This window comes from Filicampus tigris, chromosome 14 (genome assembly GCF_054856515.1).
Source record: "Filicampus tigris isolate MCC_2025a chromosome 14, RoL_Ftig_1.0, whole genome shotgun sequence".
NCBI lineage: Eukaryota > Metazoa > Chordata > Actinopteri > Syngnathiformes > Syngnathidae > Filicampus > Filicampus tigris.
Genome location: NC_141230.1, coordinates 13983447 through 14007735, shown reverse-complemented (window position 1 = coordinate 14007735; position 24289 = coordinate 13983447). Strand labels below are relative to the sequence as shown.

Genomic DNA, 24289 nt, shown 5'->3' with positions numbered 1-24289 from the left:
AGACTTGCTCACCACTGTTACATCACGGTGCCCCAATAAATGCGAACACATAACCCCGCAAGGTTTTTTAAGCGATCTGATTTAATGTTTTTTTTAAAAATATATATTTACTAATGCCCTCTTTAGCTGTTTATTTAACAACAGCAGAACGGTAAAACACAAACACAATGAGCACACACGCACAGGAGCCGCTGTTGCCAGAGACTCATAAGCATACTTGCCGCCATTTCCTGTCACGCCACCAGGCCCCGCCTCTTAAAGGAATGTACACAGAGACTACGTTTACAGTATTTTCTTAACACTTAACATGAATGAAGTCTTTAGATACAAATTGAATTTTTATAGGGTATTTAAGTGTGTTTGAATACGTTTATATGGGTTGAAATGTGTGCCAGGGATAAAATGTGTAGTGTATGTCCATAATGGCATGCTTTTTTTGTTTTAACAGACTGCACAGAGGAAGATCCGGGAGATCATTCAGCAGGTCAAACAGCAGGAACACAAACACCAGCGAGGCGCCGCCAGTTCACCGCAACACTCCAAGTGACCAGCGGGCGCCGGCCAATGAATGTAGCCCTCCCCAAAACGGACAGAGACCTCTAGTCAGACAACGGCCGCGGCCCGAGAGGGAACGCGCAGGGCAGACCAGCAGCGGCGGGATCAAAAAAAAAAAAAAAAAACAACCAAAGAACTTCATCGAGGAGGACAAGCGAGCGAGAGCCAAAGGCGGTGAGCGGCGTTCGTGTGCACTGCCAGCCCTGCGACAGCACACACAGCAGCATGCTGATATTGCGAGAACAGCAAAACAACGACAACAAAAAGGCGGGGAAGCGTCGTCTTCACGAGGTAAAACAGGAACTAGCACGTCACTCTGCGTATTTGTTCTCTTTAGTTGGATTAACATACTGTAGGCCTAACACGGATAAAGCGACTGTATTAACGACACAATTAAAACAAGATGGAGATGAACTACCCTTAGCAGTATTAACACAGGGTAGACGACTTTATTGACATTTACAACAGCAACCACACTGAGCAGTTCCCCTACTTTCAAAAAAAAAAAAAAAAATCAAAAAGTACAAGCCCCATTTGGTAATATGGTGAATTTTTTTTGTAACAAGCCTCTGTGTGTGAACATGTGTGTGCCAATGCTTCTCATCAATCTTTTTTTTCCCCCTTTTTATCACTCTCTCATCAGTCAAATATGTTATTTTAGGAGGATAAAGATATTTGAATGCGTGAATATCCCCCCTCGCCTATTATAGGCATATTTGCGTTTCAATGAAGTAGAATTTCAGTCATGACAGTAGTTCAATTCAAAAAGTGAAGCTTGGGTATCATAAATTCGTTAAACACAGGAAAAAATTTCAGATGGCCAATTCCTACTTTATTTCTATATTGTTTGTATAATAATGTAGTTTATTGAGCTAGAGATGGCTGCAAGCTATAATCATAAAAAAAAAAAAAAGAAAATTCAATCAATACAACATACAAGTTTCACTTATTTTTAAATTGAACTACTAAAATAAATGCAGCTTTTACTGATTTTCTAATTTATTGAGATGCACCTGTATGCGCAAGGGTTAAATAATGACTACTTTGGTGGTCCTATTGATAAATACTGTAACCACTTTTAAAGAGCAGAACAAACAAATGGACTAAATATTGTTAGTCCCACTACTCAGTAGAACCTTTTCATGTGATGTCACTTCTGCTACCCGTGTTCGCTAATGAAATAAGACGTAAATAGTGGGATGGACATTCGATTACATTTCCCTGATTAGCTATGACGAGAAAAACAAAAGGAAAAGAAGAAAGAAAACTCAAATTCCCATTCTGTCATGTTGTGTGTGGGCGTGTCCCCTGAATGCGCCGAAACCACTCGCCGCTCAATTGTCACTACCAAGTTCTGGAAAATGGATGCTACTTAGTCTTGCATCTTTCTTATGCCTACACATGTTGTAGCTATGAAAATAGATTTGCTTAAAGACTCCGGTGGCTGGAATACATCCGACCGGGTTGTGATAACGAGGCGCTCTAAAGCGGCCACGCCCTGGTCAGCACACTAGCTGTCGGTCGACAGTTGTTTAAGCAGCAAGCACTAGATTGCTTATTTTCCATTGTTTGAAACGTGGAAGTTTTCTGCCATACTCCATTAGCGAATACAGGCAGCGGAACGTGAAGCTTACCTCCAGGAAGTGGTGTGACGTCACGGTGAAAAGTGTCTACGTATTTGAATGTGCGCACACTCGGCCTTAAGGGGGTGTCATGTGAGGATGGCTGTGTGGTTTTTGCATGGAGGCAAATGTGAAGGCAGGGGTGGCACTTGTATACCCCTCAATGGCACGTGTGCGGGCTGGCGTTAACCCTCTCAGGGTCCGGGGAGCTTTGTAAAAAAAAAGTAAAAAAAAGAAAAAAAAAAGGGGGGGGTGACAGCTGTGAATGTATCAAACACAGCCTTTTTTTTTAAAAACTTTAATTCTAAACAAAGACGACAAAGCAGCCCTCGCCTTGTTCAGCAGGCCAGACACAGTGACCTTGAGTTTTAATTCCTATGCTGGCCATGCGGGTCCCTCTAAAGCCTTATTTTATCACTCTTCATCACAAAGGTTATTGCCACACCTTCCTCCGTGTGTGAGTGCGCGTGTGTGTAAATATATATATATATATAAAAAGAGAGAGTAATATTTATGAATCTATTTTTTTCCTATTTTGTGATGAGAGCTATTGATATGAAACATAAGAAAATGAAAAGTCCTCTTATTTTCTTTTTTTTTTTTTTGCCCTTAGTGGGACACTGCCATATTGTTTTGAAGGGAAGTGTTTATTTTCTTGAAAATGAATATAAAGAGAAAAATATGAAAAAAATATGGGAGAACAGCAAAAGTGAACCACCGCAGGATGTAAACAGTGCGCATGTCAGTATTGTGATCTACCTCAAGCTTCAGGGTACCTCAGTCCAATCTTTCATTTCCCCTCACCACCACCCCCTCCTTTTTTTTTTCTCGACATTTTATATGCCTTGTTAACTGATCATTTTTTATCCCTTTTCTTTTTTTTTAATGAATTTAAAAAACAAACAAAAAAAAACGAACAACAAGAGAGCCGTCTCCTGTAAAGTGTAGTCTTTGTCGTGCGACCTCTTTGCCGAGACGTGAGCTCCAAAATAGTTTGTAGAAAAGCAGGATGGAATTGGGGGTCTGACTGGCGATGCCATCGCTAAAAAGATGAAAGAAAGTTAAAAAAAAATAAAATGCAAATCCGACGAGAGAAACTAACCAACTGTACCTCCTAATCATGAAACACGTTGTGGAAATTTGTGTTGGGTTGATTCTATTATGCTTCTGGTACTTTTGTAAAGCTTGTTGAATTCCCCGTTAAATGATGCCACGTATATCAGGACTATGCATTTGTGGGATGAGTAGCGCAACCATTTTCTACCGTGCGAGTCATAGTTGAGCTGGAGCCTATCCCGGTTGACTTTGGGAAAGAGGCGGGGTGATCCCTGGACTGGTCACCAAAATCGCTTGGATGACTAATAGATATGTCATGCTAATTTTCAGAGCTGGGCATTTTACTAAAAAATTGCGATCCACTCATCGCCTTCCGCCTACCGCCGGGGTACCCTTCCACCGTCTGTTTATCCGACATTTTGTCTGGCCGGACCAAATAGTAGTCGCGTATCGGTCGGTCTGTCTATCATTTTAAACGCGCTTCCGTCTGGAGTTGTTTCTGCAAGTTCCATCGCAGCAGAGTTTAATCGGCATGTTTCTTTCCGAGATAAACGGGCAGAATACAAGCAGCACTAACAGGAGTCGTTTACGAGCGCGCATCTATTATTTTATTTATTCATTTTTTAACCATTTTATTTTATTTTTTAATTTAACAATTTTGGCGCGCACCTATTATTGTCAAGAGTCTATAGTGTGACCCTGACGTCACGCGGCACGCTATTAGCAACAAACTTACCTGCATCAAACGAAACAATAATCATCAGTGTCAGGTTATAGACAATTTTTTTTATTTTTTTATTTCCCGTTTATCGCCTGCAAAATGGACGTCCATCATAGGCAGATAGACGGACCAGTCCATCGTCTAGGCGGAATGCCCAGCTCTGCTAATTTTTGTTTCTGGCATTTCAATAATATTACGCAAGCGTAAAAGATCTCCCCACTTCTCATTTTATCTCCGCTACGCTGACAAAACTTTGTGTGCTGGTTTGCGCCTGCCATTCAAAAGCGCAATTTAAAGACACAAAATCAGCCATCGCAAGTTGTCTCCGGTTTGACAAATCACATTGCTTGTGCTAAATTGATCAATTTCCTAAAAAGAAAGATTTGAAAGAAATGTCTTTAAATCTGTTACTATATACACAAAACATACATTTTTGTATTTTGTTCCCTTACTGTACAAACTGAACTTGAAAAAGTAGTGAACTTTGACTTTAAGCGCTAAGTCCACTGTGCTGCTTCTTTAACCCATTTAAAGGGAATTTAACAAACTTTCCTAAGGTAAAGGAGGCATTGTTACAATACAGATACCAACCCCATTTTTCCCAATTTTTGTTTCATTTTTTTCAAACAAATTCACCTGTGAAAAAGCAATTTTACAACACACCAACTGACTAATTCTCTGTTGGTGATATTTTTTTCTTTTCTTTTCTTTTTTTTTTCCAAGACAAAAAGACACACAGCTGCAAAAATACACCGACTCATGAATATGGTGTACAAAAAAAAAAGTGTAGAATGTAGACTTTTAGCTGGTGACACTAGTGGATGTGAGACGATAGCAGTGTAGAAGAGCGTCTCACGCAAGCGCATATCCTGTTTCCTGTTGTGACATGAGCGTCACCGCCCTTCGCCCTCATCCATTTTTTTTTTGTGCTGTGTACATTTGACAATTACCTCTCTGAATCAAAGGCTGACTTTTTTTTTTGTAGTTCCTCCAGTGGTCGACCATCACGGAGTCCCGGTGAACACACACAGTAACAGTAACCTCACGCAATGCCTGAGGCTGCTCCGAGCCAGCCTCGCTGCCTCCTTCTCCCGATCTTAGCTGGTGAACGTAGCACTCCCACTCGAGGGCGCTCTGCTAGTTGACCTCGGTTTTTTCTTTTTTTGACTTTGCAGAGGACCGTCTGTCTATCTGCCATCTCTCTTCGGGGCTCTTTTAAGTGCGGCGTTCCCGCTCCAAGGTTGGACGCTCTTCCTTTTGCAAGGATTGTGCTGTTTTCTAAGTTTTTTTTTGCGGGTGTTGCTAGACTTTTAATATTCAATACCTGAAAACCACACTTAACACACGTCACTGAGGATGTATTATTAGCGATGTTTAGTCATATCACAATGGTGGTTGGATAGTTGTCGTCGTTTTTTTCTTCTTCTAGGTTTATTTTGTTTTCTGTCGATCCGGTTTTCTCGTCACCGACACTGTTTTGATGATGATTCTTAGCTTTAAGTTTCATTTGACTGCTGCCAAGACTTGGCTGTGCCACCGTGGGTTTCAAATACGCAAGTTGACGTTCAAGTCAAAAACGGCAAACGGCAACTATGTTGAGCGCAGACCTACGCCAAGGCCAAAAAAAAATAACAGGCAGGATTTATCAAGACATGTTCAAAAATGCTTTGTATGCTTCTGCAAAGAATCGCTTTCTTTCGACATATGGAGCGTTAGGTCCACCCTGATTGAAGAAAATAACACTACAAGAATAGATTTAGAATTAAGAGAATCAAGTTAAAATGTAACGAGAATAGCGTCTACAAAGGAGTATTAAGGCTATGCTAAAATTTTAAATTATGAAAAAAAGTTCAAATGATTTGAAAACGTTTTTTTTTGTACGATTAGGGTCACGCTGAAAAGAAAACATACTACTCCTATCAAAATAGTATTACAAGAATAAAGTAAAGTGAACAAAATAAGAGTTAAATACTACAAGAAAAATCTGCAAGAATTGAGTCCACGAAAGAGTATTAGGGGCAGACTGAAGAGAAAAAACTAACTAGAATCAAAGGAATTAAATTGAAATAGTACAAGAATAAAGTGGTTATGATAAAAAAAAAAGTCATAATGTGCAAAAAGAAAGCATAATTGTTTGACGATAAAAGCATCAGTATGTCAATTTCAGCATCTCAACTGTAAATGCTCTCAGATTTCTGTAGTCTTATGAAAGCAGACCAATTTCATCAGAATCACCTGCATTTACTTCAATGATCAACATTTTTGCCGACACATCAGGGACCAAACCAGTAATTGAATCATGATCAATTTATATTTGTACTTTTTCAGTGCTTTCTATTTGCTATAATGTCCTGTTTTTGAATAAAAGGACGGAAATCAATTTTTAAAGCCTGATTCACTGGTTTAATTGAAAGAATAATCGTCAGTTTAAAAACCCTAATTAAATCAAGTAAGTCTAAATTTAAATTTTGCTGTATACTTTTTTTTTTTTTTTTTTTTGCTGCATAGGTCTTTTTAAAATTGTAATTTTTTCTCTTCAGCATGGCCTTAATGGCTCTTAAATTTGTTTTTGTGTAATCCTTTTAACTGACAAAGACCGCATTAACTTCCTTGACGGAGGCAATGAGGAAACAAAAGGAGATTAGCAAGAGGATTCCATGGTGTGCAGGAATAGAACATTAGGACACGGTAGGGCAAAGGGCATTTGGACGAGTACAAGTGCAGCAGTGTTTTGTTCAATGACGTTTGGATGCCAGGCGCCTCGTATAGCACTAAACTTCTACTAGTGGTTTTACACATCTCGCCATTTGGGAGATTCCTCGTGTGTGCGCGTGTGTGTACGTGTGTTCGACAAGTGAAACCCCTACAATGTCCCACGGGCCGAAAGGTCTCAAACACGTCAAAAGGTCACGGATGATGTGCGGCGGACTGACATGGGATCCGCGTTTTGACGCTTTTGTGGCGGACCCGTGCCTTCCGGTCCCCGAGCATACTGTTGTTTGACTTGTGAGTGAACTGTATTGCTGAGCAAATCTGGATCTGAGCAATAAACACCATTTGAAAGATGCTCCCATGTCTCTGCTTTCCCCCCCCCCCACCAACGGTGAGTCAATATTACTATAAAGTGCCTTTGGCGTCATTATCAGACTCCACCAGTCATTATGAAAACGTAGCAGAATAATGAAACTGAAGCCGTATTAGAAGTGGCCAAACACTTGCACACAGTAATTCTCTTCAATTGTGTTTTCTTTAATTGATCAACTGTAATTTCTAGAGAATAATACATTTTTTTTCTAAAAAAAAAAAAAAAAGTCAATGTGAAAAATGTGTACTTTCATTCCAATATTATATCTAATGTTACAAATTTACAGAGGTAAGCATTCTGTCACTGACAGACGCCTGTTTTACTGGCAAATGATGAATGATGGGAAACTTAAAAAAACTTGACAGACCAAACAATGACGGAAGTGGGTTTTTGTCTGCCATCGGAATTGTCACTAACAGGGTCGGTAGAGATTGATAATGTGAATCACTCAAATGAGTTTTCCGCAGTATCAATCGGGGACTGCTCCAATGTGTTCTGCGGAAAGGCAGGAAATTCAGTACAATACTTCGACCTGATTGGGCAAATGAGTCACAAAAATAAAGACATTGTACGACTAATACAACTTCTCTGACAGTGACAGTCGAAAGTGGGCATTATAAGGTTACGTTTTGTGCAGCATAATGATGCGAATAAATGTTATGTCTTTAAGTGGAAGTCAACCCCCAAATTTTCTTTCCAGGAAAATGTTCTATATGTGCCTTAACTAGTCTAAACATGACATTCTAATTAATATTGCATTTGTGGAATATGAGTTAAGCAGCAAAATCCACCTGTCTTTAGCCATCTCAGGGTGCGGCCACTTTGTCAACTGAAAATGACATCGCAGTTGCTAAGGGCTCAGGCAACGACCTATCACGGCTTACCTGTTTTCTGAAGCTGAGCCATGATTGGTTGTTACCCGAGCCCTGAGCAACTGTGATGTTATTTTCATTTGACAGCAAGTGACAAAATGGCCGCCCCGTGAGATGGCTAAAAACGGTGCATTTGAACTGCTTAATTTATATTCCACATTAATCAGAATGCCGTGTTTAGAGTAGTAGTAGCTCTTTCTCTAATATTATGAAGTGAAAAAATGTGACTTCATACGCATTAACGTTTTCTCTTGTGAAATGACATGACAACATTTTTAAGTGGATACGTCTCTAACCGTGTCTGTCAAAACTGAGCATTATTATATTTATAAAGGCAGAAGGTATGCTGTTTAGCTCTCATATTTGGTTTGTCTGGGTGTACCTAATATTGTGGCCTTGTTTCATCTTGATCTAAAACAGGGGTGTCAAACATACAGCCCGTGGGCCGGAACCGACCCCTCAAGGAGGTTTGATCAGGCCCGCAGGATCATTTAAAAATGCATTATAGACACGGAATTAATATTTTTAATATGATGCAATTTATGAATTATCCGCTGGGGGGCACATTGTTTTGATCAGAGTAGAAGACAACATTGTTTAAAAATTCCTTTCTTTATAAATCTCGTTTAGTCTTAAAGTGCATTACTATATTTTTCAATACTAATTACTTGTTAAAGTTTTGTGCCTTTGTACAATCAGTGCGATCAGTTGCAATGCATATTTGTGAATGATAAAAGTGAATTGCACATTTGTCTAAGCAAATCGAAGGTGTTTCATGAAACATTTTGTAAAAGGAATGTTCATTAAATGTCAACATTTTCCTAATGTTCTTGTGCTTCTTTACACCAAAACAGGAGAAATACATGATATTTCGGTTATTTATAGCAGAGTATGGTAGAATTTTTATGGTCCGGCCCACTTGACATCTACCGAGGCCGTATGTGGCCCACAATGTGAAATGAGTTTGACACCCCTGATCTAAAGCCTTCCTTGTCAATCTCTGTCAACTTTCATCACAAACTGAGGCTCGTCTGAATAACTGAAAGGCTTTGTGCTGGCTGGTGAAGTACACAGTACATTCACTAAAAATGAAGAATAACATTCATCTATTTTTTTACACACGCAGCGCTCGGCATTATTTAGGTAGAGGGGTGAGTTACAGCTTATCCCACCAGACTTTGGCAAGAGGCGGGTCACACCCTGGATTGTTCGAAACAACTTTTTTTAGTTGTATTTTGAATGTACAAATATTATTTTGTACTTGCTTTCAAACAAAGCGCTTCCCTTTTAAGCCTGTGTTGTTAAAGCAGGAGAGTTTCAACACTGATGTGAGGTAGATGTTTACAACAGTTGAAAGTTGTCTCTCTGTAAACAAAGTTTTCCCACAGTCAGGTCCAGTAGTCCAAATGAACAACCCACGCAGTGTGTCAGCGGACCTTCTTGTTGTCGGGGAGTCCGTTTTGCTCGCGGGTCGAGGTCCCCTTCAGGTGCCGCTGGCCGTAGCGGCGGATGAGCGCGCCGGGCAGCAGCGCCGCGCACGCCGTGGCCAAAAGCTGGGCGAGGCGCTGCCAGGAGAACAAGTGGTCCAGGGACGACACTTCCGCCAACATGACACCCGTCTGCACGCAGATGAAGTTGTAGGGCAGCAGACCTAAAAGACAGGTCGACACGCTACGCTAAAACAAAAGGTATTTCTTGTTCGACTGTCATTCTCACTGTTGTTTTCCTTTTGGAGCCGTTAAAGTCAGAAGAAGTGGCATTGATTTGTGGTTCTTTACAAGCACAAATAGAATTGAATCCTAATGTTAAGAGTACAATTTTTTTGTTTTTTTTGTCAAATGCATATGTGTGATCTGCTTATCCGTGTGGTGCGCAACAAAAAAAAATAAACAGCAGAGTCTATGTTGAATTTCTCCTTCCGGCATCATAATTACTACAGTAAATAATTTAATAAAAAATATTTAAAATTTAAATAAATAAAACAGGTTAACATTTGTAGTAAACTGTAAATTATGTTGAAAAACAAACTTAAAATTAAATTCAAGTCTCAAAAGGCCCAAGAATACAACTACTATAAGGCTGAAGTCACACAAGTTGAAATACTGCGAGTAAAAAGAAAGGTGGAATTTTGTGGAGAGAAATTGGAATTTTAGAAGAATGACGAATTTTAGGAGACAATTAGTAAGCATTTCAGCAAAAACAAAGGTAGACATTTTATGAGAATGTAGTAATTGATGAGAAAAAGTTGAGATTTTACTGAAAAAGTCATTATAGAAAAATAAAACATTTAAATTTTACAGCAATGTCATTTTGAAATGAATATTTTCAAGAAAAAAAAAGTCAAAATGTAGAACTTTTACATGGATACTAATTCTGAGAATACAATTTCAAAATTGCAATAACATTTTTATGAAATAGTTGCTAACTTTATTTTTTAAGAGCAAATGTGGTTTCTTAAGAATAAGTGATTTTTCCCAAAAGTTGGACATTGATAAGCCACAATTTTAAGAGAAAAGTGTGTGTGTGTTGGGGTAATCTGAATAAGGTTGTAAATCTATGAGAATTAAGTAGTAATTTAAAATGAAAATGTTGACATTTGTAATTACAAGCACATGATTGGAGTATCATTGCTTCTGCTAAAGTCTTTAAAGCAAATTATGTAAAATAGTACATACATTTAAAACCCGAGCGCATGAGTACATATTTTATAAGGAATTAATAAATATTCAAATAATTTGCCTCTTCCATGTACTATTCACTGCCAGAATTTTTTGAAAAATTCCCCAAAATTTGAAAAAAATAAAAATAGGTTCCGGGGATTGAATGTCTGGACTATGAAAAGACAAGTAAATTCATCAATGGTAGTAAATGAGTTAATAAATAAAATGGATTAGAAGCTTCAAACTACAATCAATCGAATGGAGACGCGTAGGTGGTAGCTGACACGTGAGCTATCATCATAAGCACTACACAGATATCATCACAGCCGTCTAACAGCTGCTGCGCTTACCAATGAAGACCGAGCCGAAGAAGAAGGTGACGGGGATGTTGGCAACGGGGGCGGACATGTTGAGGAACCAGTTGGGAGTCATGGGGAAGAACCTCAAGAAGAGAAGGAAGAAGAACAGGCAGTCCTTATTGTCCTCCACCTGGGAAGGAAGGAAGGAAGGAAGGAAGGAAGGACGCAGCAACGTCAAGCACAACAGCCAAGAAGTCAAAAAGACATACTGGACAGTGGTAAGTTTTATTCATTCCCTGACAACACCTAAGTGAAAACATTCAAATATGAAATCACCTTTCACCACAGAAATACATTGAGATGCACTAAATCTGTTCGAGCCTCCTCAAAAAAAGGTTAACTTTACTGCAACGATACAGTAAAGACATTTTTTGCTCGGCTGAACGATGGCTCGTATCTTAACAAAAAAAAAAAGAAACTTGGAAAATGGGTCATCCGTTTGTGTGTGTGTGTGTTCACCTTCCTCTGGAGCATGGCCACCTTATCAGGGAAGAGCCTGACAATGTAGTGTTTCCCAAAGGCCTGAGACAGGAGGTAGCAGGCAGTGGAGCCCACCGTGGTGAGCACACAGGCCAGCAGCAGACCCAAGTGCAGGCCGAATATGGCTCCTGCTAAGATGTTCTAAACAACGCAAAAAGGCTCAGAATTGTTTACCAGTGTCGGAATTACAAGCCACACGCGTTTGTGTTCTGATCTTACCAGGAAGGAGGATCCGGGGATGGCGAAGGACTGTTTGTAGAGGTAAGCGCTGCAAAAGAGCAGCAGAACGTAGGCTGTGTGCTCCGTCTTGTAGAATTGAAGAAGCTCGGACAGCTCTCGCAGATCCTCCAAGTCAGATGGAAACTTCAACCTGATGAAAAAAAAAAAAAAACACAGATCGCCATGGTCGGCAAAGCGTGTACTTGTTGTGTAGGAGGGGCCGGGAAAAATGCACAAATAAACCAAAGTGTCGTTTTGCTTTACATCGAGGCAGCAGTCATCTGTAAGGCACGGCAGCTTTATTTAAATACCTGTAGTGCACTTCATACACAAGACAACTCAATGTGCTTCACATAGTTACAAAACATTTAAAGGCAAAATACAGAAAAAACATTTTAAGACATTTAAAAGCAGATGAATTTAATACAAAAAGCAAAGTATATAAATAAGTGCTTTGTTAAAATTACAAAAAGAGCATACAGCACAAGAGATAGATATATATATATGGTGTATATATACTGTATATGTATACGGCATATATACATGTATGTATGTATATATATATATATATATATATATATATATATATATATATATTATACATATATATATGTATATAATATATATAATTTATATATATAACATATAAAACTAAAGCTTGTAAATTATATATAAATAAATAAATAAAGACAAATTGATAGTTAGCTCAGCATGGTCCGGTTGAGCGTATCCCTGAAAGCAATAGAATTGCTCCAACCTGCCCCTTGTGTCCTCGGTGCTCTCAGCGGACACTTCAAACCCTTCTGTTCCAGCGGCGGCATGCTGGGTCTCGGCTGCGGTCTGAGCGGGTCTCGGCGGTCCAGGGGGCAAGTACAGAGTCAGTGAATAAAGGTACACGGTTGCAACGACGACCACGGAGATAAGTCCGATGAGCGAGCGCATATTCACCACTCCCGTTCTTTTATTTTATTTGATTTTAAGACAGCCAAAACAGCCGAGTCACGTGACAGGCACAGAAACTGACAACAGTCCCTACTTTGTGACGTCACTTCCCAACAACGCTCGTTTACGGTTGTCATTTCACCCTAAAATAGTTAAATAAATAAAATAACATTTAAAATGAAAAAAATACTGGTGTCTGATTATCTTAGTGAAAATGTAAGCGAGTGGTCAATAACATTATACTAACACGGCCTTTAAAAAGGTCAAGTGAAATGATAAATGGATCATGTGACAAAACCGCCCACTTCGTGGCGTTACTTTCCCCAACAGCGTTCGCCCACGGTTGTTATATTCGAGCCAGAAATTGTAACATTATTTTTTTGATAATATTTGAGCGGAAACTTAAATAAGTGGTCAAATTATCTAGGAGCATATATAATGTGACAGGAAAAAGACGAGGGCCGCCCAAATCATGACGTCACGTTCCTAACAACACTTGTGGGATGATCGTAAGATTTAAGTCCAATTTTCATTTTATTTTATTTTATTTGTACCAGAGATTGAGTATTTGGTTGTAAAATGTACATTTACATAAATGGTAGTAACGTAATTATAAACAGTTAATATAACATAACATACTCGTATTTTTCCTGCAGGCGTTATAGGGGGCGCCAATGCTCCTGAACGCCCCGAGTTCTACTCTGTTTAAGTGAACGATGCAAAGTTGAAAACCCAGGTGTGGCGTGTGGACGCTGTCATGGACAGTGGACAGTGAGGGGAGGAAGTGTGCTAAAGTTGAAGTAGTTCTGCCAGCAAAAACATTGAAGTTACAAAGTTCACTGCACGCAGTAAAAAGAGAGCGATCGTTCGTGTGGGAAAATGGCTCAATATTCTCGCGTTTCGGGAACTGTTGGCTTGATTACGCTTCAAAATCCTCCAGTGAATGCACTAAGGTAAATTGTGCAGTATTACTGCTTAGTTTTTTCTGCATCGCCGCAATATATTTTTTAATCTGCACAATCTACTGAGGCCCCGTCTGTGTTAATTACATATCACTATATTGCATTCACTGTGTCCACTCAGAGCTGGAATCTATGGGTGAACTCATCCTTTCTCGCAAAGACTGAGATAATTTAACATTACAGTGTGTACTGTATTATACAGCGCAGCTGTACGTCAGGGCATCGTGGACACTGTGAAGAGAGCTCTTGGTGATCCCAGGGTGAAGTCTGTTGTCGTATGTGGCCAGAATGGAGTGTTTTGTGGGGGTAGGTACAGTGTAGAGTACAACTGTTTTCTGTCAATTATATTAAAGATGGTAAATGGCTTGTATACAAACGGTTGAGTCTCTGATGTGCCCGCCTACCCATCAAGTTACAAATTACACAACCAAGTAATTTTTCTATTAATCTAGTTCTGAAAATAGCCCTGAGCTCAGCATTGTTACTCCACTGTGATGTAATAGTAACACTATTGCATATTAACAGGAGCAGACATCAGAGAGTTTGGGACCACTATGACTGGGCCTCCATTGGTGCCAATGATCCACGCCATAGAGGCGGCGGATAAGCCGGTGGTGGCGGCTATAGAAGGGATCGCTCTGGGTGGAGGCCTGGAGTTGGCGCTTGGCTGTCACTATCGAATAGCTCACTCCAAGGTTAGTTCAATATTCAGATCTAAGTAAGTAAATACATTTTTCAGGGCTCACAAATGACTACGCTTGGTTAAAATACACAAACATGATACAGTTCATACAAACTTACTTTGTGTTGAAATTAATAGTGCTTTCCATTCATCCTCACCTCTGGGCTCAATTTCAGGCTAAAGTGGGGCTTCCAGAGGTGACTCTGGGTCTGCTACCTGCTGCAGGTGGGACCCAACGTTTGCCAAGGCTCACTGGACTACCGGCAGCAATAGATCTCATCACCACTGGTAACAACAACCACACCTTTTATTTGCTATGCCTGAATTTACACTTGCAATTGACTTTTTTTTATGTGAAACTTGCGTTTGCGACCATATTCTTGCATAAAGGTTTCCAATGTGTTAATATATAAAACGTGATACATGAGAAATTGTCCATACTTTATTCAAAAGTTTAATTGATGTAAATGTAGTGTCCTCAAATGTCCAGCAGAGGTCAGCCTTCATCATGATTTTCAGTGTGTGCTATTGCTGAAATGTTTGTGAACCATTAAACAATTTGGTTCTATTTTAAAACATTCAATACAAAATAGTCCATCCATCCATTTTTATATAACACTTTTCCTCATTAGGATTGCAGCTGAGGTCAAGACTATTCCAGCTAGCTTTGGGCAAGAGGTGGGGTACATCCTGGAATGGTTGTCAGCCAATCACAAGGCACATATAGGCAAACAACCATTTACACTCACGTTCACATCCATGGGAAATTTAGAGACTTGAAAGAACTTAATATGTATGTTTTTGTTGTTGTTGTTGTTGTTGTTTTTTAGAGAAAATATAAACATATCTGGAACACTGCTTCTTTTTTTCAGACTTTGGTTTATTTATTTTTTTCAAGCGCAGAGACTCACTGACTGTCATGTTTGTCTCACAGGTCGTCACATCACCGCCGCCGAAGCGCTGAAACTCTCAATAGTGGATCAGATTACTGATCACAGTGCCGTGGATGCAGCTGTCAAGTTTGCCAAGAGTGTTGCAGGTGAGACGAAAACCAAGTACAGACAGCTTGCCATTCACTCACATGATATCTCCTCTCTGGTGGCGCGGGGAATTTTCTACAAAAGACATATTTGTGGAGAATCTGACATCTGCAATTTTCGGGGGAAGTGAAGGGGATGAGAATACTCAGCTGCGGCCATGAATGTTTGATGGCCGCGTGAGACGTGCTCTGATGTCTCCGCAGCCTTTGCTCTATTATTCAGAAGGGGCAAAAGGGACAAACATTCTCAGAATATTCATAGGCAGTCCCTGTCAGTTTGTTTGAATTAGTTAAATATTGTCATTAGTTTTTCAATCGGACCTACGAATGAATAAGTGTTTGCTGTGTTCTCCACACACATAATAATTGAGTGATTTACATCCTGTTGGAATACTAAGAATTACTTTTGGTGCACCTTCAAATTCAGTGTCAATACCATATTTCCCCATCACACATTGTCCAATTAGGTCCGCTGATAGTGTAGTGGTACACACGCCTGAGTTGTGTGCGGGCAGCGTGGGATCGATTCCCGCTCAGTGACAGTGTCTATGTGTGCCCTGCGACTGGCTGGCGACCAGTTCGGGGTGTAGTCTGCCTTCGCCCATTGACGGCTGGGATAGGCTCCAGCAACTCCCCGCGACCCTATATAGGATAAGCGGTTTGGAAGATGACATGACATGACATTGTCCAATTGAATTAAAAAAAAAAAAAATGCCATGCCAAAAAGGTGACATGACAAAATATAGTCCTGCTGTCTTACATTACACACCAAAACATGAAGCTAGCATAGCTAATTTTAGCTTAGCATAATGACAAGAAACATTAGGAAACTGTCATTTCAACTAATATCTAAAAATGGACTTATTTGAACCAGGAAAATGTCACTTTATGATATGTTTTGACAAGATAGTAACATTGATATAAGATGGACAGTCAAGCTTGGCTAGCCACCTTTATGCTAAGTTAAATCACTTTGGAATGTTATAGTTTGGTTGTAAGTAATATATATTTTTTTGTTTTAAATGACTAAGAGCAGCCTTGGGCTGGTTTGCTTTAAGCATTTCCCCTTTTTCTGCATTATGTCAGCCAACATGACTTTTGGCGGGGTTGTTAGATAAAAATGAAAACGCGAGCGAGTCAGGCAGAAACGTGCAGAACAAGGATGAGAGTCTATCAAACTGAAATCTATGTTTATTCGGGCGGATGCTCCCATCTTGATTTAATTGGCGGGGCTGCTAGAAAAACGGGAACGGGGAACACGGAATTTACATTCCGAAGCCACCGTAGTGCGGGTGAGCATGTGAGCCAACCAGTGGAGAGCATCCATGTGTCAAAATACAAGAGTGTGCATATGAATGGTTGCACGTGTTCCTGACACAGCCCACACACGCGCGCGCTGACAGGATTAAGTATTTTAGCGCAGCGGTTGCGACATCTGCCCGTCACATCTGTCGAGACGACCCTCTCTCTGCACAACAAATCCATCGAAACAGTGCGGCCATTTACAGATTAATGGCTGAGTGAAGTGAAGTTCCCTTGTGGTCATATTCAACTGCCACACCACCAAAATGCTGTCTTGAAATGTGAGAAGGATGTATTCATAAAAGCCTGAAATGACATCTTTTCATTCATTGCTGTTTAATTGAAAGTGATTTGCTTTGCTGATTGGAGCACATTGTAGACATTGGATTGGTGAGCGACCGTTTAATCTTTGCCATGGTGACCCATTTTCTGAAGCTCAGTGTAATACAGTGACGCTGTGAAGGATTCTAACTGCTGTCTCGTGTAATCATGTCAGGGGAGACAGGAATGAGTAATTGACTAGATTTCTTTTTTCCCTCCCATTTCCCCCCAAAGTAAAATCAGTGCAGACACCTGACCTCTTTGTAATGTTGAGCCCTCCCGCGGCATCTCACCAAGAAATGTACTTCCAAGTTAGCAGTGCGAGTACACACAGTGAATCCCCATCGAAGAAGGCAAACAATGGGAAATGTGAGGTGATTCTGACAGTACAGAAACGAGAAAACCAGTCAAATAGCCTAGCACAGACATCTGACGTACAAACGCACTTAATGCCCATGCGTTTAGTTTTTTTTATGGAAACTTTAAATATCGATTGATTATTAATACCCATGAATCGATTCAGAATCTTTTTAATACGCCGATGCATCGATAAGGCGATTATCGTTCCCACCCCTAGTCTAAAACATCAAAAGCTAAATGCACTTTAACTCACATATATTTTTTCCTTTTTAAATTATTGTTAGGGGTTTTCATGTGTGCACTGCTGTTTTTCTTTTTAATCTGAATCTGCAATAGTATGTTTTATATGTCCTTTAAATTGCTGTCATGCCCTTTTAAATAAATTGCCTCTTGGGGGCAAGTCAAGTAATTTGAATTGAATTAAAAAAAAAAATCAAGGAAGAAATCACTGCGAATGTAATAAAAGATTTTTAAGAGATTAAAAGATTTGTACCTACTTTTGGACCACCCTATACAGTATATGGTAATGATAGTACAATTCTAATGGTGAACTTTTGCACAGTAATGCAAACGTCTGTTTGAAAAAGCCCTCTGAATCATCCTTATTCACCTTCAGAACAATCTCTGGATTCCCGCCGTGTCAGCAACCGCCCGTGCCCTTGCCCTCCCGATTTGGATGCCCTATTTGAGGCAGCGATGCAGAAAGTCCGCCAGAGCGCCCGTGGAGCCATCGCGCCAGTGGCTTGCGTCCAGGCGCTGCGGGCGGCCGCCACCCTGCCCTACGCCCGAGGCATGGAGCGGGAAAAGGAGCTGATGGCCACACTGTTCACCTCTGGCCAGGCTCGAGCTCTGCAGTACAGTTTCTTTTCTCAGAGAGCTGTGGCCAGGTGGAGCATGCCTGGTGGCGCACGCTGGGACGGCAGCAAGCCCAGGCGCATCCATAAAGTGGCGGTCATCGGTAAGGCTGGAACACTTATACAGTATATTGACATGGAATAATCATGGCAATTACAGATGAACTATGCCTATTAAGCTTTCATGAAGAAATCATATTCAAGCAGTAGCTGCCTTGTTGAAACAAAAAAACAAAGCATAGCTTGAGGCTTGAAACTTCTGAAGGTTGTTTATATTTAAAGAGGGAGTCATCCCAAACATTTTTGTTTAGTTGAAACAAGGCATTCTGATTAATATTGCGTTTGTGTAATATGAGTTTAGCAAAAAAAGCCACCCGTTTTTGTCAGCAAAAGCTAGCCATCTCAGGGGGCAGCCATTTTGTCACTTCTGTCGACTGAAAATGACATCACAGTTGCTCGGGGCTCGGATAATGACTAATCATGGCTCAGCTTCAGAAAATAGGTGAGCTGTGATTGGACGTTACCTGAGCCCTGAGCAACTGTGATGTCATTTTCAGTCGACAGAAGTGACAAAATGGCCGTCCCCTGAGATGGCTAGCTTTTGCTGCTTAACTCATATTCCACAAACACAATATTAATCAGAATGTTTTGTTTCAATTAGCATAGAACATATTCTTGAAAAAAAAAGTGTTCAGGTTGACTTCCACTTTAAGATGGCCCCTCACCAAATTTTGTCTGATGCCCCTGAAAGACACTCACAAAAAAAGAACAATTCCTTACCCTTTCTCCACTAGTTACTTAGCTTGCACACTGGATGTGATGCAAACTAGTTCATTGTAAGCCATTTATAACCATGAAATGGTTGAGAATATCATGAATCAAGGACACTTATGCATTGCTAGAAGGACTATTGATAGTAAACAAATGCTAACATTAACTTACTTTAGCTCTGGACATTGCTAAGTGTTACCATTGTTGATATGAAGCCTTTCCAGTTCAAGTCTATTCAAGGCTCCGCCCAGCAGAGGGTGTTGCTTTTTGAGCATTTTGCATCTCGACGTTGTCCTGTGAAAAACACTTATGTCCATTTTTTTTCAATTTTCTTATTTTTACGTGAATGGTGTTTCCATGTTACAGACATTGCATTCACGTGAAAATTAAAACAAATTCAAAAATTGGACATAGGTGTTTTTCACAGGACAGCGACGATATGTGAGTCTTTGCAGCTTGCGCTTTAAAATTGCAGGCATGAAGGCAACGGCACAGTCCGCTTAATGGCAAAAAAAAAAAAAAGCATTTTGATGTACTAGATTGAAATAAGAAGCCACTTAAAGGAGACAAAAACAACTTTGTCCGCTAGACGTCACTTTGTATTTGACATCTTTGGTTTTCTTAGGTCTTGGCACAATGGGGAGAGGCATAACAGTTTCCCTCGCTCAGGCGGGGTTGTCTGTGGTTGCCGTGGAGGCCCAGGAGAAGCCACTGACGGAGGCAAAGCAGGCCATCTCAGGCATGCTACAGCGGGGGGCCAAGAGACGAGGGGTGGCCCCTCCACTCGACCCGATCGCCTATAGCCAAAACCTCCAGGCAGTAGCGGATGTTGATCTGGTCATCGAGGCTGTGTTTGAAGACGTGGCCCTGAAGAAGCAACTCTTCCAGCAGCTGTCTGCCATCTGTAAACCAGAAGCCTTCTTGTGCACCAACACGTCCGCTTTAGACATCGACCTGCTGGCCTCGCAGAGCCGCCACCCACAGCTGGTGGTCGGGATGCATTTCTTTGCCCCGGCGCACGTCATGAAGCTGCTGGAGGTGGTGTACGGCTCGCGCTCCTCTCCTGAAGCTGTGGCCACCGCCATGAATCTGGGCAAACGAATGGGCAAAGTGGGCGTGGCCGTTGGTAACTGCCGCGGGTTTGTGGGGAACCGCATGCTCAAGCCATATATGGAACAAGGCTTGTTCTTGTTGGAAGAGGGAGCCACGCCTGAGTTGGTCGACGGAGTCCTGGAGGAGTTTGGTTTCGCCATGGGGCTCTTCAGCATGTCCGACCTCTCCGGGATTGATGTAGGCTGGAGGGTCAGGAAGGCAGAAGGTCTGGTGCAGCCTGGCACTTCGGCTCGAGTCCGACAAGGCCGCAGGTACAGCCCCCTGGGAGATCTTCTCTATGAGCACGGGCGGTTTGGACAGAAAACGGGCCGTGGATGGTATCGGTACGACAACGGCCGTGAAGCCCGGCCTGACCCGTGGCTGTACGGATTTCTGGAGGAGTATCGATCCCGACATGGCCTGGCTGCACGCCGCGTTGAGCGCCAGGAGGTGCTGGAGCGCTGTTTGTATCCCCTAATCAACGAGGGCTTCCGCATCCTAGAGGAAGGAATAGCAGCCGGACCCGAAGACATCGACGTCATCTACGCGCTCGGCTACGGCTGGCCCAAGCACCGCGGCGGTCCCATGTTCTACGCGAGTATGGTGGGCCTTGCCAAGGTCGCGGAGAGGCTGGAGCACTACCAGCAGGCCCACCCCGACGTGCCTTACCTGCAGCCCTGCAGTCTGCTCCGGCGGCTGGCGGCCGGCGGCAGCCCGCCCGTCCACAGGTGGAGAGAAATCATCACGAAAACTCACAGCCATCTTTAAATCTGCAAGATGTTTTAATCGCCCTCAAAATGCCATTTCAGCCTCATGACTGCTTATTTCCTATATGCTAATCCTATTCAAAATATACTTGCATGTTGCAAATCATGGGCAATTTTTGAAGGTGTTTGAGTAATCGTACGGCCTCACGTATTCACACAACGGTGAAAATCACAAATAATTGACCCCTTAAGTGTTTATTGTAGCCAATATCAGGAGTTCAAAACCATACATTTACCACAAACCGTGATTCTCGAAATACTTCAATATTATTTCAAACGCATTTTACATTACTGGAAAAAATAAATGGCAAGGAAGACTAACTTCCGCTAACAACCCTGGCTAAACATAGCCCCTCCCTGCCAAAGCGCTTGGTCTCTCAGTTGAGATGCATCATTTCAACATACTTCCTTGACACCAATTACTACTTTACACCAAATTGTGGTTTCTTTTAAAGAGAGCACCAAAAAATTGCAAACTGGTAGTTTTCCGCACATTCTGGTACCAGAGGATGGGTTCTACAGAAAGAAGAAGAAAAAAAAGTTTAATACTTTGTAGATTTGTGTATAGGCAGGGGTTCACTGTAAGTTTTAAGGGAAACAAATAAATAATGAGACTGTGCAGGATCTAAAGTTTAAAAAGCTTAGTTTGATTTTCTAAATGACCCTGCAAGTTCCATCTCAATGCTGTTCCAAGAATGATGTGATATACTAAAAAAACTGTCTATTTGGAAGGAGGATTTGAAGAACCGTTGAGCTGGAACTTCAAAACTCAAACTAAGCTTTGGTCAAAGAACTGTGCTTACACTAAAATGAACTTCACTGAACCTCAAATGACTTCGCCAAAGAAAAAAAAAAAACATTTGAACTTTTCTGCATTGAGGCGCCAACACTGTGCTCCTGCAGGGAATTAAAGCTTTCTCCTCTGTGAACAGCACAGCTAGCTTTCATTTGTTTTCCCCAGCCTTAAATCTTTTTGGGTTATTGGCAAACTGTTTAGCTGCCCCCCCCCCCCCCCACCCACCCAGAATTCCCCACATTGCACTGCATACAGAAAGCAGTCTTTCTTTAAACTGCACTGGAAACGTCAGCTTTACTGAAGCCTCACCTGCTCCGCAGGCAGTATGCGTTTGCATAAATAAAAGATGCTATGATAGTATCAGTTACAGTAAAGATAATTACAGCCACCTGTTAGCGCTACATTTTATTTGAAGTGTGGAACGTATTTATTCAACACAGTCAGCATCCATCAGCAAGAAGGCCAATATTTGAAGAAATATAATACGACTGAGACTAGCTATCGTCAAATGGTGGAAATTCAATCTAGTTTTCCCTTAACAAAAAATTCTTTACAATAGTTCTATGCAGCCCCACTAGCCTAAACACGGCATTCTGATTGATATTGTGTTTGTGGAGTATGAGTTAAGTAGTCAAATCCAACCCCTTTTTAGCCATCTTAGGGGGCGGCCATTTTGTCACTTTCTGTCAACTGCAAATGACATCACTTGCTCAAGGCTGAGGTAACAACCAATCATGGCTCAGCTTCAGAAAACAGGTGAGCCGTGATTGGTCGTTCCCTGAACAACTCTGATGTGGCAAAAGTGGCAAAATGGCCGCCCCCCCGAGATGACTGAAAGCAGGTGTATTTTACTGCTTACCTCATATTTCACAATGTTGTATTAATCAGAATGCTGTGTTTAGTCTAGTGGAAGTGCATAGACTATAGAACATTATTGTAAAGAACATTTTTGGGTTGGCTCCCGCTTTAATCCACTATGAATAAAATGAATACATTTTCTAACAGGAAAAAAAAAAACAGCCCCGAACATGGCTGCAGTTCAGGATTGGTTGCCATAAAACCATTTTTGTTTCTACATCCCATTTATTACTTTAGGTACATTTTTCTTAAATCCCCTTTTTCCCCTAATCAAGAGGATTTAGGGCCTTTGCATGTATAATATCTTTGTAAATGGGGTTTCTTTGACTTTTATCTCATTGGGGATGGAGGCCGCATCTAAATCCGACGATTACACTGCAAAGATTACAATGTGACTTGTGCAGTTGGCGCACCATAAGCCCCATCTGACTGGCGCAGCAGTGGATGCCGATTGTGCGCCGTGCAGGGGGTGAAAGAGAGCAGCACAAAGAGGCGGACATCCGGCCAAGTTCAGGCGCAGCTCGTGTGAGTCTGAGTTGATTAAAAATGTCAAACTCACATGCACTGAAGAAAAAAACTTGTAGTACAACTGTGGCCTGTAATGACCCCTCAGGATACAATCTGCGCTGTAATCTTGAACTGAAGGAGCCGCTTAACATCCGTAACCATTTCTCGGATTCCCTGACACTCGCGATAAATCGTTTTGTATTGAATGTGCATCCGATGCCATATTCCAGTTTATATGCTTGTATTTTGCACACCTACACCATCTAATAAGATACAATAAAGGAAAACAATTTCACTCATCAAACCAAGAAAATATTTGGTCATCTGCCTATTTCTTAAACGTCACACATTTTTTGTGTTTGCCACACCACAATTTGATAAGTGTAATTTGATGGATTTGATGGAACACTAAAAAAGTGTTGCCTCCGCGAGTGAAAATGTCTGGCTTTTGATGCTCTTTTGGCGCTACCCTTTCTTTTTCTACCTTGGCTGTAGGGGACTAAGTAGCATCTTGCCTAGTGGCAGCACCCTTGCTCCTCCCATGTTGCCATGGTGATGAAGGCCCACCCCCATTAAGTTAGTGACTTAATTTGCAACTAGCAAGTTGTCTCCATCAGGGTGAGATGCGACGTACCCCCTAGATTGGTTGCCAGCCAATGTTGTGGACCACAAATAGACAAACCAAAATTCACGAAGGCTGAACGATTTTGAAAAAACATTGTAATTGTAATTTTTTCCCCCTCCACATTTGTTATTGTGATCTACTGTGCGATTAGTCTTTTTAAGGTCCTCTTCCCATATAAATGTTTTTTTTAACAAACAAGCAAATCTGTATTACAATAAAAATATCTTTATTAGACCAGTATTTTGGTTTTATAGATTAGGTTTGAGGTAGTAAAGGCAAATTAATTATTTGAAAAGAGTTTATCTACTTCTATTAGATTTAACTGAATAACCACTTTGATCTGAAGTCTTTCAGGTGTCCACTAAGACAACGTCCCACAATTTCACCAAACAAATGTGGCGCAAGTAAGTGATGAATCAAAATATGGCATTCTGAAGTGGTAGTACCTTGTTATTCACTATGAATTTCGTTTGTGACAATCCGAATGTCATTGGGGGGGCCCCCCTTGAATATTATTCTTGGGAGGGGCCCAGATTTTGTCACGACGCCCCTGTTAACCGCTATTCACGGTGCTGCTCTGCTAGATTTAAAAACTCATTGTATGACTCCACTTCTGAGCCTTAATTACAATCTATCTTCCCATCTGCCAATTCTGAAAATAGTAACATCAAGGGGAACGAAAACAAGTCTGATGTTTGTGCTGACTCAGCTGGCCAGGTACTCCTTTTGTATAAATCAGTGATTGCAATCCCACCCCCACCTTAAAGTAGCAGCTGTGGGTG

The 24289-nt window shown here is 41.1% G+C and overlaps 3 protein-coding genes across 8 annotated transcripts in view; 2 read left to right on the top strand and 1 right to left on the bottom strand.

The window, feature by feature from the left end:
* The window catches only part of igf2bp2a (insulin-like growth factor 2 mRNA binding protein 2a), a 58789-nt gene extending 51768 nt beyond the window's left edge, over positions 1-7021 (top strand). For all 4 annotated transcript variants that reach the window (XM_086051097.1, XM_086051096.1, XM_086051098.1 and 1 more), the window contains one exon: positions 449-7021. In XM_086051097.1, the coding sequence (XP_085907223.1) occupies positions 449-547 (99 nt within the window). In that variant the 3' untranslated portion in view covers positions 548-7021. The remainder of the gene's footprint in view (positions 1-448) is intronic.
* Positions 7022-7151: 130 nt separating this feature from the next.
* Positions 7152-12720, bottom strand: tmem41aa (transmembrane protein 41aa). Of its 2 annotated transcripts, XM_086051100.1 has the most exons (6): positions 12387-12720; positions 11630-11780; positions 11390-11551; positions 10922-11060; positions 9348-9562; positions 7152-9276 (listed from the first exon to the last, which is right to left on the bottom strand). In XM_086051100.1, the coding sequence occupies exons 1-6, from the start codon at positions 12569-12571 to the stop codon at positions 9253-9255; spliced, it is 876 nt and encodes a 291-aa protein (XP_085907226.1). In that variant the 5' UTR covers positions 12572-12720; the 3' UTR covers positions 7152-9252. The 2 variants fall into 2 exon arrangements, with proteins under 2 accessions (XP_085907226.1, XP_085907228.1); XM_086051102.1 differs by having other exon boundaries at positions 7152-9562; positions 12387-12717.
* On the top strand, positions 12386-23195 carry ehhadh (enoyl-CoA, hydratase/3-hydroxyacyl CoA dehydrogenase). 2 transcript variants are annotated; one of them, XM_086051095.1, is made up of 7 exons: positions 12386-12520; positions 13736-13839; positions 14059-14228; positions 14392-14503; positions 15150-15254; positions 17854-18195; positions 19488-23195. In XM_086051095.1, exons 3-7 carry the CDS (start codon positions 14088-14090, stop codon positions 20720-20722), a joined length of 1935 nt encoding a protein of 644 aa, XP_085907221.1. In that variant the 5' UTR covers positions 12386-12520; positions 13736-13839; positions 14059-14087; the 3' UTR covers positions 20723-23195. The 2 variants fall into 2 exon arrangements, with proteins under 2 accessions (XP_085907221.1, XP_085907220.1); XM_086051094.1 differs by lacking the exon at positions 12386-12520 and adding an exon at positions 13255-13524.
* Positions 23196-24289: the final 1094 nt, after the last annotated feature.